Here is an 18,315-nt window from a genome sequence, read left to right on the forward strand (position 1 = left end):
GAGGGGAGAAGGCTACAGGTGAAAGGACACATCAAAGCGGCCGCTGCCTCTCCCCAAAACAGCTCCCCTACCCCTTTCCCAGAACCCAGGCATTTCTTAAATAAAAGCAGAGCCCTAAATGCCCACCTGCCTAAACAGCTGGAACACGGGAGACCTGGCCCTTTTCTTCAGCACCCTTCCACCTTGCTATGACTCAGTTTCCCTGTCCCTAAGAGAGTCAAGCGAGCCGGGGGAAGGAGGTTACAGCTTGTATAAAGTTTAGAGGTCACTCTGGAGTGGAACATCTGCTTGGGACTCATTATATGCATGGGAGAAACACAGACCTGGCTGGACTCCTGGGCTCAAAAGGAGGGCTGGGAGAGGCTTGAAGCCATGTGTGCCCCTGCTGGCCGGGATCAGAGTGGGGGTGGGGTGTGGGCAGAAACCACACCGGGCTCAAGTTTCCTCTCTTGGCCAGAAGGGGCAGGAGAAGAGGAGGGCCACAGGGAAAGGGGAGGGTTGGAGGAAGGACGGAGAACTCCAGCCGAGGGCTTCATAGAGGAGGCCGGCGCACCGCCCAGAAGCTTCCCCTGCTCAGTGCTCAGTGTGATCCTACAGTCTCAGCGCTCAGCAATGGCCAGGGGGCGGGGCACAGACCTCCCAGGTTCTCAGAGGTAGCAGGGATCCTCGCGAAGGAGGTGTCAGCCCAGGCCCAGCCTCCCCAGAGACAGCACCTGGAGCCTCATCTCTCTCTGCACCCAGCTTGGAGCCTGCCACAGGTGCCTGTGGGGTAGGGTGGGAGGGGGATTTTAGTGGGATCCAGGGACAGGCTGGGGGGCCGGAGGAGGAAGAGGGAGGAAATACCCAACTTTTGGCATGTTCTTAAGAGAGCTCAGACCTTCCCAAGCTGCCCCTGGTCTAGGAATTTGACATCTTTGGGAACTCCTCTGGGAGAAGACCTAGATGGCTTCTGGAGTGTTCTGGGATTCTTGGGGTGAACGGCTGTGGATGGGGACCAGACAGTGGCCCTCTGAGGCACCCCTGAGGGGCTGGAGAATGACCCTGAGTAACCCTCCAGCAGGCTAGTTGCCCTGGAGAAGATAGTAGACTACCAGGAGAAAGTACCCTTCTTTCTCCTCTCCATTTCATCCTGCTGCCCTGCCCAGCCAGCTGGGAAGGTTTGGTGGAGGCTGAGGAATTGGAGACACTGCAAGTGTTGTTGCAGCAAGATGCGGTGGTGGGAGTGTGGGAGGCTAGTTCTTGCCTTCCTTTGCCCTTCTCTTCTCTGGGCAATAGAGATCAGCTTGAACTGGAAGGGAGGGAAGACACCCCATCCCCAGTGTAGTTCCTTGCAACTGGAAGTCTTGGCAGCAGAAAGGGAGTGGGCAGGGAAGCAGTGGAAGGAAAGAAGGGCTGGGGCTGGGACTTTAGTCATTGGTCCCCAAAGGACTGCAGTTTGGGGTCTAGGGACCATGTGACAGAATGGCAGACACTTGTCCCTCTCCCCCTTGTTCCCGTTCACCTGTTTGAGTTATGTATGTCCCCAGGAGATTGAATCTCTTTCTGGCAACTCCATCTCCTTTTCCTCCATTCCCTTTGTCTCTCCCTCATCTACGTGTCCCTCTCCCTCTTCGGGGATTCTTCCTAATCTCTCTAAGTAGGTTGCTCACTGGCTACTCCACACCCCAAGTTTCAGTGATCTCTCTTCATTTTTTCACTGCTTCTGTTGACATCTGGAAAGGTAGAGTGGCCTAATAAGCCTCAGAAGAGGGTCCCTGAGGCAAGTGCCCCCTCTGCCTTGTCAAGGCAGTTAGAGCTCTGGGCAGCAGTTGAGGCCAAATGTCTTCCTCTCCCCAGCATCCCTCCCTAAATGGTCCTCCTCCTGTATCCCTAAGCAAACAGCCCCATGCCATTCTGTGAGTACTCAGGGACTGTGGTGAGATCTTTCTGGGTACGACCATCAGGACCATCAGGATGAGAATAAAGAGGGTGAATTATAGTCCCTGAAGATGACTCCAGTTCTACCTGATATACAACGTTGGCGAGTAAGATGGCTGTGTGACTGCTAAACTGGGAAGTGGAAACTGATTATTGTAAAAGAAAAGGGACATGGGGAGTCCCGCTCCACTTTCCCAGTATCTCTCTAGTTTCTGCACCCTCTGTGATGTTCGTGTGTGTGTGTGTGTGTGTGTGTGTGTGTGTGTGTGTGTGTGTGTGGTGTTCTTTTGGATCCAATTCTCACTATACCCTCCTTCCCGATTTATATCACTGGCTGCCAACACCCTGGCTGATCCTCAGGAGGGTAGGCTCCGAAGACTAAAGGGGCCTATGCTTGGTATATAGACCACCACCCATCACTGAGTGTCTGTCTAGGGAAAAACATACTCCTCCCCTTTGGCCTGGTGCAAACTTGGCACTGTATCAGAAAGCTGATTCCAAGGTTCTCTCAACTCCCCCTTCCCCAACTTCTTGCTTCTCTCTGCTCCCCTTCTGGATTCTCATTTCCCTGTCCTAGGGTGCGGTGGAGATTGAGCTCCTGGTCTTCCTGAGAAGAGGCTGATATCTAGTCTCAGCTATCAGGGCAGTCAGAGAACCCAGTGTTGCCAGGGCCAAAGATTGGGAGCTAGGAGAAGCCTGGACCACCTGCCGGGCTCCTTTCTGGCTTTGTGTTTTTCCTGTAAGTCCATATGGTTGGACTAGTTTAGTATGTCTCAAAAACACCAGGGCACTTGTTAAAATGCTGATGGCTGGGTACCCGCACCAATGAATTCAATTCAGTAGGTCTGGGGTGGCTTTCAGGATTGTTTTTACAAGTACCCCAGGTGAATGTGGTGCACAATACAGTTTGTGACTGCCTGAGCTAGAAATTATCTACTGCCTCTCACAGCAAGGAGGTTCTTCATCCTGTTTCTATTAAATGGAAGAGACTGAATAAGAAGCAATTTGCCCAAGGCCATGCATCTGGAAGGCCAGAGAACCTTTCTCCTGCCTCCTAGGGCAGGATCCTTGTATTGCACCTAAGCGTCAGATCTAGGAAGATATAAGGAGGGACAAAGGGTGGGGGTAGGTGGGTGTGTGAAGGACTGTGAGGCAAGAGCCAAGGTCCCTGCCCCATAAACCCCTTCTCCATTCACTTTGCCTTTGGGCAATTTCCTTCAGAACCTGGGTGGGGGAGGGTGGATTTCCGGTGTTGAAATGGCATCCTGGACAGACATAAACACCCCACCCACTCTGCCCAAGGGCCAGGGGCCTGTGCCTATACCAGTGGTCGGCAAACTCATTAGTCAACAGAGCCAAATATCAACAGTACAACGATTGAAATTTCTTTTGAGAGCCAAATTTTTTAAACTTAAACTATATAGGTAGGTACATTGTTATTAACTTAATTAGGGTACTCCTTCAATCGCACTGTAAGTGCGTACCCGCACGTGGTATTTTGTGGAAGAGCCACACTCAAGGGGCCAAAGAGCCGCATGTGGCTCGTGAGCCGCGGTTTGCCGACCACTAGCCTATACCAACTCTTAGCTCTGGGGATGGCAATAGAACAAGGGGGTAGACCGGGCAGGGGCTGGAGGAGGTCCTCTTTCAAAAGAATAATTTGCAGCTCTCACTAATTATGTTGTGAGATTCAAAGAGTGGATTCCATAACTAAATAGCTATGATAGGCCATCCTTGTGGTGATGTAAGGTCATGCAATTTGAGGTCATTCAGTCTCATCCTCTGTTCTTCTATGTTTCCCCTACCCCTAGACCAGTGGTCGGCAAACTGCGGCTCGTGAGCCGCGGTTTGCTGCTCTGTTGACTAATGAGTTTGCCGACCACTGGGATAGGGGCTTAATCACAAGGAACAACAACAGCCTGTAATTATTGGAATCGAGACCTAGACTGACTGCTTCTACTTATATGACAGGAGTAGGGTGTAGTGTCCGGCCCCAAGAGATCAGGAGGTCCCTGCCAAATTTACTTGGAATTTCTTGCCGAAGGCAGGGAGAACAGATGCAGGGAATACGGGTGTCAGGGAATAGGGAGGTAGGATGAGGAGAAGACTGACAGAGAGAAGATGAAGGCAGAGGTGAGGGTTTGCTGAGAAAGTTTAGCTGTCCAAGCAGAAAGGGACCTCCAAGTTCCACTTGTCCAACACCCTAGTTTTACAAATGAGGAAACAGAGGCTCAGAGAAGTGCGATGACTTGCCCAACATCACATGGCTACTTTGTGGCAGACCTGCAGCTAGAGCCCAGATCAAAAGAAAAGGGGTTGGAGGGGAATATGCATTCAAGGCTCTAAAGAGGTATTCCCTAAAAGAGGAAAAAAGAGACTCTGTTCCCACAGAAAGAATCGATGGTGTAGACCACTATTAAAGGCTTGGGGTATGGAGACAGAGGATGGGAAGGCACCTAGAAGGCGATACAGGCTATTAGACTAGCCATGAGTAGACTCAGTCAGTAGAGGTTCCAGACCTGACTCTGCTATTTACCAGCTTGGGTTTCAATTTTTGAATGGACCTTATTGGATCTTTGTGAAAATCAATCTCAAACGAATGCTTGTAAAACACTGGTACAGTTCTTGACAAATGCTTAATACATCTTTGTTACCTTAGAAGAGGAAAGGTCCCTGGCTGTGGGTTGGGGTATGGACAAGATGACCCTGCAGGGACACAGGGCAGAGGTCCAGTGACTCCAGAGACCATTCCTCCTCTACTGTTTGCAGCTGATAAACCTCTTATCTGGCCCAGGCAGGGGAGTCTAAGGGCCAGGATAGGAGGAGAGGGCAGGGCTGCTATCAGGCACCAGGCCTGGGCCATATCTCAGAGAAGGGGAGGGACTGTCTGCATGGTTCTTCCCACAACACACTCCTTGGGGATCCCCAAGCACTCGCTCTCATCTTGGGAAGAAAAGACTGAGATCCTAAAACTGAGAACAGAGGAGGAACGGAGGAGTGATCCCTGATGTTGCCTCAGAAAATGGGGAGGAAAAATCCAGAAGACGTGACTTCTACCCCAGCCAGTGATACAGTTTTGGGGAGAAAGAAATAGGGTAAAGAGAAGGCATCTTGTCTGAAAAAAAGGTAAAGACCTAATGAGCTCCCAAAAGAACTGACTACAGCCATAGCAGGTGAGGTGTAGATCACACTGCACAAAAAGATGTCCTAGCTTTGAGGAGTTGGTTGATGAGTCTAGCGTGAGGGGGAGAGAGTGAGGCCTCTCCTCTCAGGTACATTGGAAGGAGCCTCTCTCTGGAGGCAGGCAGGATAAAATTGCTGACCCCTAGTAGGAGAGCCCTAACCCCATTTCTCCTTTGATACAGGTTGCTGGGGCCATTTGGGCTTTGGGGGACCCTGGACCAGGCCCTGGCCCAGTAGGATGCCCCCGTGTCCTCCCCAGCAGAGCAGGAACAGGGTGACACAGCTGCCCACTCCGGAGCTGGGCGAGATGGAACTGACTTGGCAAGAGATCATGTCCATCACTGAACTTCAGGTGAGTGGAGTTGCGGGGGCAGGGGAAGGGAAGAGTTGAGAAGCAGAGAGTCTAGCTGGGACTGAGGCAGCGGGCTGGAACAAGGAGGGTCTCAAGCTGGAAATGTTCCAGGCACTGGAAAAGGAAGGGCTGAAGTAGAAGGGAGATCTGGATGTTAGACCAGAACATTAAGGGGAAGGGATGTGGAAGAGCAGGGGACTGGAGTGGTGGGGAAGGAAGGATTTGATTGGGGAATGTATGCTCTCTCAGCAGCCACTCTGCACACATCTCTCTACCCCACCTCTGGCCCCGCCTTCCCTTTCTCATCTTTTATTCTGACTTCTCTTCCCTCCAATCCTGCTCATCTTCTCCCTTCATTTTCTCCCCCTGCCCTCAGCAGCTGGGCCCCTTTCTCCCAGGTAGCTGAGCAGTAGTTCAAGGGCCTCAGGAAGGGGGGTCAGTCTATGCCAGGGTCCTCTCCTCCTGCTAGTTGGACAAAGGGGTGTCTGTTGGCCTAACAATAATGTCTTTGTCCCCAGCTGGGCTAGAGCAAGGTGGCTCCCCAACGTGGTTTGGGGGCCCTGTTTCTAGCATGTTCTCTCCTCCTCTCTGCACCTGGGCAGGGACAGAGGGACTGAAAAGTGGAGAGTAGAGCTGGCGCGAGCTCCCCAAGGTGCCTCTTAGCCCCCAGGGTGACACAGCTGCCCACTCTGGAGCTGGGTGAGATGGAACTGGCTCTGCGCCTGACCCTTTCTCTCCCCTACCACTATGCCTGGGCCCCCAGGATCTGCCCTCAGCCCTGCTCCCACACAGCAGCTCCCTCTGCTGGGCACCCAGGGCATGGCCAGGACCTGAACTTGACCCTTTGACCCTAGATGACCATAGCAGGAAAGGGTTCTGAGGGGTCATCTTGGATAACAACTCCTTGTCTTCCTGAAAGAAATAAAGAAACATGAGCCATTTCAACCTAGTAAGAATTCCTGAGGAGGAGATTCCATAATAGTTGTAATGTTAGTCCTTTCTGAAGGGTGACCTCAGTGACCCATTCCTGTTTAAACTGCTTTCTTCTTGGAAGACTTGCATTGCAACTTTACAAGACTCTTTCAAAGGTTTTTAGTGCCTTTTTGTTCCTTTGTTGTTATCTCACTGGGTCTTTCAGGAGGACCAACTTTGGTCCTGAGAGAGAGCTGGTTCTCTTCCTCAGCCTGTCTCCAAGTCTCTTTTTATGTCTTTTCTTGCAGGGCCTAAATGCTCCAAGTGAGCCATCATTTGAGCCTTCAGCCCCAGCCCCATACGCTGGGCCCCCACCACTCCCAACTTACTGTCCTTGCTCAGTCCACCCAGATGCTGGCTTCACCCTTCCTCCACCACCTTATGAGCTCCCAGTATCCTCAACTCATGTCCCAGATCCCCCATATTCTTATGGCAACATGGCCATCCCAGTCTCCAAGCCACTGACCCTCTCAGGCCTGCTCAGTGAACCCCTCCCAGACCCCTTAGCCCTCCTGGATATTGGGCTGCCAACGGGGCCACCCAAGCCTCAAGAAGACCCAGAATCTGACTCAGGATTATCCCTCAACTATAGTGACGCTGAATCTCTTGAGCTGGAGGGGACAGAGGCTGGTCGGCGGCGCAGCGAGTATGTAGAGATGTATCCGGTGGAGTACCCCTACTCACTTATGCCCAACTCCTTGGCCCACCCCAATTATGCCTTGCCACCTGCTGAGACCCCCTTAGCCTTAGAGCCCTCTTCAGGCCCTGTGCGAACCAAGCCCACTGCACGGGGGGAGGCAGGGAGTCGGGATGAGCGTCGGGCCCTGGCCATGAAGATCCCCTTCCCTACGGACAAGATTGTCAACTTGCCGGTAGATGACTTTAATGAGCTGTTGGCACAGTACCCGCTGACAGAAAGCCAGCTGGCACTAGTCCGGGACATTCGACGGCGGGGCAAGAATAAGGTGGCTGCCCAGAACTGTCGCAAGAGAAAGCTGGAAACCATCGTGCAGCTGGAGCGGGAGCTGGAGCGGCTGGGCAGTGAGCGGGAGCGGCTGCTCAGGGCCCGTGGGGAGGCCGACAGGACCCTAGAGGTGATGCGCCAACAGCTGGCCGAGCTATACCGTGACATTTTCCAGCACCTTCGGGATGAAGCTGGCAACAACTACTCCCCTGAAGAGTATGCGTTGCAACAGGCTGCTGATGGGGCCATATTCCTGGTGCCCCGGGGAAGCAAGATGGAAGCCTCAGACTGAGCTGGCCCAGCGGGGCGGACTGGTGATGGTGATGGAGATTCCCTTCATTCCCTTCTGATAAAGGAACTCCCCGACCCTGAGGCCCAGAAGAGGCCAACAATGAAAAACCTGACATGTTAGGTCCAAGGTGTGTTCAATGAGGCTTGCTGTGAGACAAGTATGTGAGTGGAAGGCTGGAATCTTTCTGTGATTCAGCTCCCCAGGTCTCCAACCTCCACCTCTTGTTTGAGCTTTGGTTTATAAAGCACTCTACAGAAATAGTTTTCCATTGTGTCTTCCTTCTCCAGGGAGGGTGATGAAGCTGAACTCTCCTCAGAGCTCATTTCTTGGTTTTGGAGGGAAGGAAATCCTGCCAAGCGCATTTCTTTCCCCTACAGCTCTGCCTAAGAGTGGCACACACAATTTTGGCTCTAGCAGTATGCAATCTACCACCTTCATTCTCCTTTTTAGAGCCAGGGGCCATGAATGATCTGAGGAACTCCACCCTCCCTGGTGGCTCCCTATTTATAGAGCTGAGATTGCTGCCAAAGCTGGCTAGACCTTCTGTGCAAGGTCCCTGAGGTTTATTTAGGCTTTTCCTTTCTCAATCTTGGGAACACAGAAGAGCCTAGGATACCCACAGGCCTTTTTTTCTATTTCCCTCCTCCTGCCTACTTCTATAGGACTCCCTCAGCCTGGCGAGGGAATATTCCTAGCTCCCTAAGAAAACCGAGTGAGAGAATTTGATTGGACGTCTAAGTTTTAGGGGATTTCACACCCCAGTCTGAGTAAAACCTGCTCCACAGTGGAGCACCATATGCATTTTGGTGAACTTTTCTTTTAAAATTTTTATTGATTGATTTTAGAAAGGAAGGGAAAGAAACATCGACGCATTTATTGTTTGATTCCTGCGTGTGCCCTGACTGGGAATTGCACCCCCAACCGAGCTACCCAGCCAGAGAGGGCCTCTGAAATTTTCTATCTCCCTAGTTATGTTAGACAGACACTTTCTTGTTCCCCACCCTTTTCTAGACCTTTGAAAACCAAGGGCCTCTTATTAGTGTGTATACACACAATTTTTTCAACATAATTTTCTTGAAACAATAATTTTCAGATGTTATCAAAGTCCTCCCTGACACACTTCCATCTCCTTAGAGTTGGGTGGTTCCCAATCTTCTCAGGCACTGAATCACACAAACTTATTTTTGTATTTTGCTTCTATTTATAATTCTATTCAACTTTACTAGCTCCATTCCAATGGGGAAACCTTACTTCTGGATTCTGATAAGACACTATAGTTGAGACAAAAGCAGAAAAGTGGTCAAAGATGTGGAATCTGCATACCTACACATTCTGAAAAACATGCCCAGGTTTAGGAAATTGAAAGTAATGTAGCGCTTTCTATTCCTAATAGATCTGAAGAAATTGAACCTGTGGGACCAAGTTGTAGAGGGCATGGCCTGGGGTTAACTGTTCAGAAACGTATTAGTCCCCTAAGGCAGCAGTTGCCAACCTTTCGGACCTCATGGACCACTGGTTGGTGATTGCAGGCTGCCCTAAGGGACATCACACTGATGTTTTCATTCTAATCCACCCCATAAAGGCAATTCAGTCAACAATTTACTGAGCACCTAATAAGCTCTGGTTCAAAGATTTGAGACATAGTGAAGAAGATGCTGCCATGCTTATGTACACACCAGTGGCCCAGTGCACAAAATTCGTGCACATTAAAAGGGGGACCCAGAGTCAAGTCCCCGCCCACCCACATGCACCTCAAAATCGCATGAGACCCAGACCTGGCCGCCCCCCCCCCCCCCCCCCGCATTGGGCTAGATCCAGATTCAGCCAGTCCCACCCTTGTCAAGCCCCGCTGGGCAGGAGGCATAGCCTCAGGTCCCCTGGCCCGGTGCCAGGACGGGGCGGGGGGCATGCCTTGAGGTCCCCCATCAAGCCCCGCTAGGTGGGGGACATGGCCTGAGATCCCCTGTCAAGCCCCGTTGGGGGGGGGCATGGCCTGAGGTCCCCTGTCAAGCCCCGCCAGGTGGGGGGATGCAGCCTCAGGTCCCCCGGCCTGGCACCGGGAGGGGGGAACAGCCTCAGATCCCCCATCAAGCCCCACAGGCAGGTGGTTGCAGCCTCAGGTCCCCGGTCAAGCCACGCTTGGCGGGGGGCGTGGCCTGAGGTCCCCTGTCAAGCCCCACCTGGTGGGGGTTGTGGCCTGAGGTCCCACAGCCTGGCGCCGGGGCAGTGGGCAAGGCCTCAGGTCCCCATCAAGCCCTGCCGGGTGGGGTGTGTGGCCTGAGTTCCCCCAGCCTGGTGCCAAGGCAGGAGGCAGGGCCTGAGTTCCCCCAGCCTGATGTCCCCTGTCAAGCCCTGCCAGGTGGGGGGCACAGCCTGAGGTTCCCTGTCAAGCCCCACAGGGGCAGGGGAGGGCGTAGCCTCAGGTCCCTGCTGATTGCTTAAGGCTCCTTAAGGGAGCTTAGCCTCAGCTGTGGGTGCAGCCATCTTTGTGATGGAGTGATGGCCAGTTAGCATATTCCCTCTTTATTAGATAGGATTGCCACAAAGACCATCATATATTGTTATGTGCCTAAAGCAGTTGGAACATGCTTTTGGAGAGTAAACTGGGTGAGCCAGTTTCAAAGAACTAGCACAGGGCAATTATCTCCCTTGAGTCTATTTCCTCTAACTTCTTTCTGTAAAGCATCCATCAAAGTACACGAAATGTAATACAATTGTTTTTGTTTTTAGAGATGGATAGAAATATCAATGAGAACATTGATTGGCTGCCTCCTGTGTGCCCCCTACCTGGTACTGAGAGTGCAACCCAGGCATGTACCCTGACTGGGAATGGAATCTAACCATGTTTTGGTGTATGAGACAATGGCCAACCAAGCCACACCACACAAGATTAGAAGTTTTTCAACAAGAATGCTTTTCTCTATTAACCAGCCATCCCAGGAAATTAAAAAATAAGAATGCACTTGGTAAACTCTGGTAGGCAGAGTTGTCCTATCTCACCAAACCATGGACCATATGAAAAACCACATCTAGCAACTTCAAGTCACAAATGGAGATTAAATAGCAAGATAACTTATGAAATCACCTATCTTACTACCCCTATCCCTTCTCCCCCTTAGCTATGTTAAAATTGAGGCAGGACCTCCTAAAGATGGGGGAAATGTTAAGCCTTTGCTAAAATTGCCTAAGATACATGGCCAATACATACTTGTTCCAAGAAGACACCCCTACAGAATTTAACAGATAAGCATAGCTCTCATAAGAGACTGGAGTGGGGCAGCTCTGGCTTTTACAACTTGGTTCTCTCTTGCCAGGAGAGCTGGGAAAAAAAAAGTTATGTTCAAGTGGAGCAAAGTTAATAGCTTACTTCTAACAGGGTCAGCATTTAGCCCTGCAGTGAGAGCCCAGCTTCTCAGATTTCAGTCCCCACAACCCAATCCTTCCTTGTTAATCTGAATGCCAACCTGTGATTTAAAACATGTACCTTAACTGCTAGGTTCAAAATGCAATGACTTTCTACATGAGGCCCTGCTCCTTTAGACTGATCCTGCTAGTAAGTTTTCTGTTTTAGCAGACACCTGGTATATCATTATCTCCTGTATTTCCCATTCTCAAACTTGAGGGGTACAGTATCAAGTTTACCCTAAGTATCATGAAAAGGAGAAAATGAAAATAAGAAACAAGGTTAAAAGCATTTTATTTAAAAAACCCATTCATAAAACTGAATGATTAATTCAAGCTGCAACACAGCCAATGAAAACTGCATGGCAGTGAAAATGAAGTACACATTGGCTCAGATAAAGGTCGTCCTCATAAGGATGTTCCTGCAAAAAGAAAAAAAAAGTTATGAAGTACTTATACAAGCAGATGATAGATTCCCATTCTCTTTACTAGGAACCAGTTGCTTTATTAACAGATTTCTATTAGATCAGATTAGCAAGTCTTTTTGGTTCCAAAGCAGATTATTCTCTTTATTTTGGCAATACCAATCACTTGCTTACCATTACTTTATATAAAAATTTACCTTTTAGCCATGAGCTTGGACAGATGAGTTTCTGTTTAAGACATGTTGATAAGCCTGTAGTACCAGACTCCTCCCTAGAAAAGCAAACAACCTTTAGAACTAGCTTTTCTGGGATAAAGTCCCATCTCAGGCTAAATCCCCCACCCCCCATTAATGGTCCACCCACCCTCCCACCATTACTTTGGGGAAGAGTCTAATGCATTACTTTGAGCCATTGTTTTAAGGAAATGGATCAAAGAAGTAGGAAATAAAAATTAAGGGGCAAAAATTTATTATTCATAGACATTTAAAGCACTCATTTCCTTCAATTGTTATCCACCAAGACTAGGGTGTCAATTTAAAACAATCCATCTCCAGAAAAACCAAGTTCAGCTTAACTGGACTAGTTTTGGCTCAATATATTAAGGAAAATATAACAAAAAACTGGATTTTACATAACTATATGGATGTAAGTAAAATCTGTTCTTACCTACCAGCATAGCAATAAAACCTTTCCTCCTGGTTCTGACTGCTAGTCCTAAGAGTCAGGTGTGCCTTACTTTTGTCTGCCTCCTTCCTTGCGATGGTCACTGAAAATTCACTCCCTCCTAGCTTTCATGGAGCGTGCCGTGGCCTGCCCCTGGCTTATCTGTACTCCACATACCACAAGTGTCTACTCTCAGCTGTAGAGTGTCTGAGCTCGGAGCCATTCGCGCTATACTTGCTAGCAGTTCCTAGTAGCTGAACATCTCTCCTGGATCTTTAAAGGCATTGTCAGGAATCCTGAGGTATCTGCAAACTCCCTCAATAGTTAAGGTTCCACCTGCCATTGCAAACTCAGCCAATATCAAACCCATGGAACTGTATCATCCATCCATACTTTCCCACCCACCTCCACCTCCCACCCATCACCATCCCACCCCCCAACTTCCAAGTAACACACCCATGGGATGAAATACAGTCCTAGTGATAAACAAATCTCTATGCTACTAGGTAAGTACAATGGCACTGAAATTGAAAGTATCAAAGGGGAGGGCTCAAAAGAACCTATATACAAATAACAAAGACTGGATAGTATGTAACTTTAAAGATTTAGAAATCATTTTCCATACAATTAACATTTTAGGATGGTTGTGTGATCTTGTGCCATGTTTAAAGGAAAACTGCAGTTAGCATGCTTGTAAGCAATATGGTTCCTAAACATGTCCATAATTTTTGTTTCCAAATAGGCAACTAGCATGGTTGAAATCTATAAACCTCTATAAAGGCCCACCCAACCAGAACAAAGGGAACTGCAGTTTTCCTTTAATGTAAGACTATTTTGTGTAGGAATAAGAATTTCTTACTGGTGCTGGCCAATTTTAAAAAATGTCTCCCAAATGCTCTAAATCTGTGGACTTTTGGGGTGGCATTAGCCAGCAGCTGGTTTCTATTCTCTGGCAAAGCTTTGAACTTGAATTGTGATAGAAGTATTCAACATTATCAGGGGTGGTGGGTAGGGAAAGTCCAAAGCTCTGCCAGTCCCAAATCCATACAGTTGTCATTCAAGAGGATAGTAAATCGTTTATTGATTACACATGATAATGGATGATACACAAGCTTCATATCCATCTATAATTTTATCTGGTACCATAATTCAATTTAGATATATTGCATAGGATGTGCCAACAATCATTAATAACCAAATGAACTCCATGACTCTGCTTGGGTGACCCTTTTAATGGTGAACTCCAGGTCACAACACAGTAACTGTCAATTCAACTACACCAAAGTTTCTGAAGACAATGGCCTCTGTGCCCAAGCAGGTTGTAAGTAAATTTCAAATGGAACCTGGCATCACCCTGAAGGAATTCTAGCTTCACACTGTTGGGGTAATTTACCAAGATGGCTTCAGAGCAAACTAACTTTACACAGCACATTTAAAAAAAAGACACATTTATTCAGCGTCATGATCAGACTATTACATTTAGCAATCAACAGCATGGGTGCAAAAAAAAAAATCTACATTAAAACCCTTGGTTGGAATGCTTTACACTTTCCACAGAACAGAAACTAAAATAACCTGTTATACAATTAGTCACAAATACAGTCCTCGAGTTTTTTTTGCCCATTCACATGAGTATTGTCTAACACATGTCTTCTTTGTAGCAGCTAGGCCCTGCCACCACTGTGCTTGGCTGAGTTCACAAATCTGTTGTAACCTGTAGCTTCCCTGTCACTTCTCTGGCTCTCCTCTCCTGCTAAGCTTTGTTTCCTGTTGAACAATATGGAATAAAGTTGTTAATCTAAACATATTAAGACTTAAAGGCTACAATCCAATATCAAGTTTTGTTTCCCACAAATTTTGCTGATCTGAATATTAGCTTAATATCCACAATTTTACTGAAGTTATAATGTTAACTATGTTGCACTGCTTAGCTACATTAGGGTTACTGGGTTCATTATCAATTATGAAAATTAAGCCAAAATACAAAAAAGGTGTTTACTTACCTGGCAGTAATTAAAACCTTCTGCCACTGCCATAGCTACTGCTGCTGCTGGAACCGCCATAGCCACCTAAGAATAAGGTTTGTTCCTTTAAACTTTTGGAAATATCAATAGTAATGCCTTTATATTTGAAGCAAGTTAAAATCCGAGTTTAAGCTCAGATACTTTTAATTTGATTGCAATTACCAATCCCTTCAGTATTCTGAAGGCTTGTAATTGTCAGCTTTTTATAACCAGTGCAAGTTATAAATACACTTAGCCCTCTAATACTACATATACATGCACCATACCTTGGTTTCGTGGTTTGGCAAAGTATTGACCTCCACCACCATAAGGGCCAGAGCTTCTGCCTCCAAAGTTTCCTCCTTTCATAGGCCCAAAATTTGAAGATTGATTGTTGTAATTGCCAAAATCATTGTAGCTTCCACCACCTCCAAAATTGCTTCCTAGGAATGGAAAGAGGGCCTTTATTTGTTACTTAGGAAAGGTGATCATCCTGAATCTATTTAGTGTTCAGAGTGGGAAAAGATTGCATGACCTGCCTGCCTTTCTTTCTCCCAAACTTGGATGGCTTCAACGTTTATCTTTGCATTTCATATTTTCTGGACAAGGCATTCAGTTGAATAATCCAGTACTCAAGAAAAAAGTACCCAACTCACCATGACAACAGAGCATATTCTCTAGCCTTGAAGGCCTTTATCCATCCAGGGGCACTGCAAACACATGCTGGATACATCAACTAAGTGCCTATGGTCCCAAAGAAGTTAAAACACTAAATCCTACTACAGCTAATCTGGTTCCAGTTGAACACGCAACTATCCACTTATTCAACTAGTTGGGAGTGAGGCGGCCCCAGCTTAAAGCTGGGAGGCAGCATAGTAAGCCCATTAAAAAGTACCATGCAGTGTACCACATAATGCTTTTAAGAGCATCTTATCCCCACATGGGCATAAACTCTATAAAACTAATCTAGCTACTGCACCAAGTACCTGGATCACTGGATACCTACCACTACCACCGCCAAAGCCGCCTCCGCCTCCTCCGTTGTTATAGCTGTCATAGCTGCCACTCCCGCCATAGCCACTGCCCTGGTTTCCATAACCCTGTCCACCACTTCCATAGCCTCTGCTTCCTCCAGAGTAACCAGGGCCGCCTCCTCCATAACCACCTACAAGAATACAATTCTTCTCAATAAGACAAAAGTATTCAACAATCAAAATCTGTTTAAGGCTAATGGGAAACAGCCTGCTTTGAATCATGCTGTTATGGTCAGAGCTTAGCTTGTCATGCACTAGATGCACTCAAGTTTTAGTTTCTACCCATCTATTCTGTAGATAGTCAAAAAACCTTTTCACCTGTTTATTCCTAAAACAAACAAAACTTACCATCATTACCAAATCCATTATAGCCATCCCCACTGCCACCATATCCACCGCCACCACGGCTGCCACCAAAGCCACCTGTAAGAGAGCAAAATTTTAAAGCAGGTTTGAAGTATATAAATTGCATACAAGTAACAGCCTTGTAAGTATAAACTTTAGGAAGTAGTTCCTGCACTACAAAAATGATTTCCATACCAGAGACTAACTTCTGGCTAGTGAGAAGCCAGAACTACATTTGGATAAAATGTAACTTTGGAAACGTTGACCAGTAGTAGTTACAATACTGCCACAGATTACATAAAGGACAAGTTATCTGCGTTATATTACAAGCTTACTATTAATTGGTAACAGTGGAATATAATCAAATACCTCGACCACTGAAGTTTCCTCCGCGACCAAAGTTGTCATTTCCACCAAAACCACCTCCACGACCACCTCCGAAGTTTCCAGAACCACTTCGACCTTAACAATAAAAGTTTTAAGTGTTGAACCATACTAATTAGAACTGGACTTTAAGGTTTAATAAAACAACAAACCCACCTCTTTGGCTGGACGAAGCACTAGCCATCTCTTGCTTAGATAGGGCTTTCCTTACTTCACAGTTGTGGCCATTCACAGTATGGTATTTCTGAACTAAATTTGAAGATAAAAAGAACACAGTATTCTCAGGGATTAGAACACAACCCAGACTTCAGAACCCTTAGCAAATATGTCACCTGATACTTACTGACAATCTTGTCTACAGAGTCATGGTCATCAAAGGTTACAAAAGCAAAGCCCCTCTTTTTGCCACTGCCTCGGTCAGTCATGATTTCAATCACTTCTATTTTCCCATACTGTTCAAAATAATCTCTTAGGTGATGTTCTTCAGTGTCTTCTTTAATACCACCGACAAAAATCTTTTTCACAGTTAAGTGGGCACCAGGTCTTTGAGAATCCTAAGAGGGAAAAAACCCCAATTAAGTTATAGCAGAATCTATCCCAAAATTAAGATCGAAGTTTCTTACCATCCCTAGTGCACCTAATGGCACACTTCCAAGTGGAAAGAAAAAAGCATCACTTACTTCTCTTGAGACAGCCCTCTTTGGTTCCACAACTCTCCCGTCCACCTTGTGTGGCCTTGCATTCATGGCTGCATCCACCTCCTCCACAGTGGCATAGGTGACAAACCCAAAGCCTCTGGAGCGCTTAGTGTTTGGATCTCTCATCACCTGAGATATAATTCATTTAATACACAGTAAGATCCCCAAAGCCACTGACATTTCCACCTTGAATAACGGGAAACTTTATACTTGCCCTTTATACAAAGCCCTCCAGCTCCCATTACCCGTAAATCTAGGAATAAGCTTTTTAATCACTTAAACCCACACCTTCCCGCCCAAGTTATTTGCAAGTGTAATCCTGTTAATTTTCATAAGCATTCAGACAGAGCTAGAGCAAGACAAGCCAAGGAAATCGTCTCGTTCTACTGCCCTTTTGTCTCCTCCAGGTCTTACCACACAGTCCGTGAGCGTTCCCCATTGCTCAAAATGGCTCCTCAGACTCTCATCGGTCGTTTCGAAGCTCAAACCTCCGATAAAGAGCTTCCGCAGCTGCTCCGGCTCTTTGGGAGACTGGAGGGGGCGGGGGGGGGAAGCGTTAAGTGGGCGTATAACGCAACACACCTTTCACTTAAGAGAAGCAAAACTAGACAGCAACGTGGCAGCACTCATATTGTTCCTTCGGGTCGCAACAAGCCACGTGCTTCTCCCCATTGGGGAGACCTTATGTTGGGGCTGGGAAACAGCGGGCGCATGCGTCCCTACTTTCCGACGCACGCGCAACAAAAGGACTAGGCGGGAGGGATCCATTGCCAGTAAGAGATTACAACTGCTTTTAAGAAATTCGCCTGAGACAAAGCAAAAAAAAAAAAAAAATAGTCGATTTAATGTGTCTAAGAGCCTTACTGGGAGGAACGAGCGGCGTGATAACTAAGGGTTGCAGGACGACGGCCTCATGGCCACGACGAGGACAAAATGGCGACCTGAACTTCGGGAGGGGTAGGCCCTGGGCGCGACCCAAGAACTGCCGAATGGGCTGGAGCAAGCAGTCAATCCAGACTGCATTCCATAGAACTCAGGAAGGGACGAGGGAGAAAGTTAAGTTGTAGAGAGGGTCTTACCCACCTCAGACTTAGACATGATGACTGCAACAGGGGAAACTCCAACGATGCTTACTCCACGGCGAACACCAGCAGAAAGGAGTGATCTAAGGAACGTATCTGCCAGCCTACCTTCGGCCTCGCTTTTTTATCCCGCCTCCTCCCTTGCGGCATTGGTAGACTCCGCCCCTTGGTAGCTCTGATAGGATATTTGAAATAGCTTCCTGCTCCTATTGGTCTGTGGTGCCGCATTGCTTTAACGTCATTCGTTTGGGCGTTTTACGCAGTGTCCACCCCTCGGAGACTATTGGTTCACGAGTAATATTCTTCTTAACTAGTCTGATTGGCTACCCAACCAATCATTCATATTTAAATATGCCTAGGGTATTTAAATAACACTTTAATCCTCCACGCTGCAAATGTTACATTTTACTCAGTTTTCAGAGCGTGATTAATACTATGTATCAAAAAGTAGAATGTGACAATTTTATTTTTTGCAACAACCGCCTGCTGAACGCATGTGTAGTAAAATGGCGAGTTCACGCAGGCGCATTAAGAAGTTCCGCCTGGCTCAAGAAACACGTGAAATGGCGGGCGGGAGACGGTGGCGAACCTACAGCGCC

General features: G+C 47.6%; 2 protein-coding genes across 5 annotated transcripts; one reads left to right on the plus strand and one right to left on the minus strand.

The window, feature by feature from the left end:
- Positions 1–455: 455 nt before the first annotated feature.
- Positions 456–7,935, plus strand: NFE2 (nuclear factor, erythroid 2). The gene is made up of 3 exons (XM_080660389.1): positions 456–758; positions 5,283–5,452; positions 6,673–7,935. Exons 2-3 carry the CDS (start codon positions 5,339–5,341, stop codon positions 7,678–7,680), a joined length of 1,122 nt encoding a protein of 373 aa, XP_080516515.1. The 5' UTR covers positions 456–758; positions 5,283–5,338; the 3' UTR covers positions 7,681–7,935.
- Positions 7,936–11,354: 3,419 nt separating this feature from the next.
- Positions 11,355–17,848, minus strand: HNRNPA1 (heterogeneous nuclear ribonucleoprotein A1). 4 transcript variants are annotated; one of them, XR_013960271.1, is made up of 12 exons: positions 17,718–17,848; positions 17,049–17,165; positions 16,617–16,763; positions 16,280–16,490; positions 16,093–16,185; positions 15,922–16,014; positions 15,556–15,630; positions 15,180–15,338; positions 14,461–14,616; positions 14,174–14,239; positions 11,705–11,778; positions 11,355–11,504 (listed from the first exon to the last, which is right to left on the minus strand). XR_013960271.1 is itself a non-coding variant. In XM_080662445.1 (11 exons), the coding sequence occupies exons 1-10, from the start codon at positions 17,730–17,732 to the stop codon at positions 14,184–14,186; spliced, it is 1,122 nt and encodes a 373-aa protein (XP_080518571.1). In that variant the 5' UTR covers positions 17,733–17,848; the 3' UTR covers positions 13,221–13,937; positions 14,174–14,183. The 4 variants fall into 4 exon arrangements, 2 of the variants coding, with proteins under 2 accessions (XP_080518571.1, XP_080518572.1); XR_013960270.1 differs by lacking the exon at positions 15,180–15,338; XM_080662445.1 differs by lacking the exons at positions 11,355–11,504; positions 11,705–11,778 and adding an exon at positions 13,221–13,937.
- Between the last annotated feature and the right edge of the window lie 467 nt (positions 17,849–18,315).

This window comes from Plecotus auritus (assembly GCF_963455305.1).
Source record: "Plecotus auritus genome assembly, chromosome: 3".
NCBI lineage: Eukaryota > Metazoa > Chordata > Mammalia > Chiroptera > Vespertilionidae > Plecotus > Plecotus auritus.

Coding starts and splice junctions, on each gene's coding strand:
- NFE2 (XM_080660389.1), top strand. CDS start 5,339: ATGCCCCCGTGTCCTCCCCAGCAGAGCAGGAACAGGGTGACACAGCTG. Junction 5,453..6,672: donor TGTCCATCACTGAACTTCAG/GTGAGTGGAGTT, acceptor CTTTTCTTGCAG/GGCCTAAATGCTCCAAGTGA.
- HNRNPA1 (XM_080662445.1), bottom strand. Junction 16,015..16,092: donor TGCTTCGTCCAGCCAAAGAG/GTGGGTTTGTTG, acceptor TTTATTGTTAAG/GTCGAAGTGGTTCTGGAAAC. Junction 14,617..15,179: donor CGGCTTTGGCGGTGGTAGTG/GTAGGTATCCAG, acceptor TTCCATTCCTAG/GAAGCAATTTTGGAGGTGGT.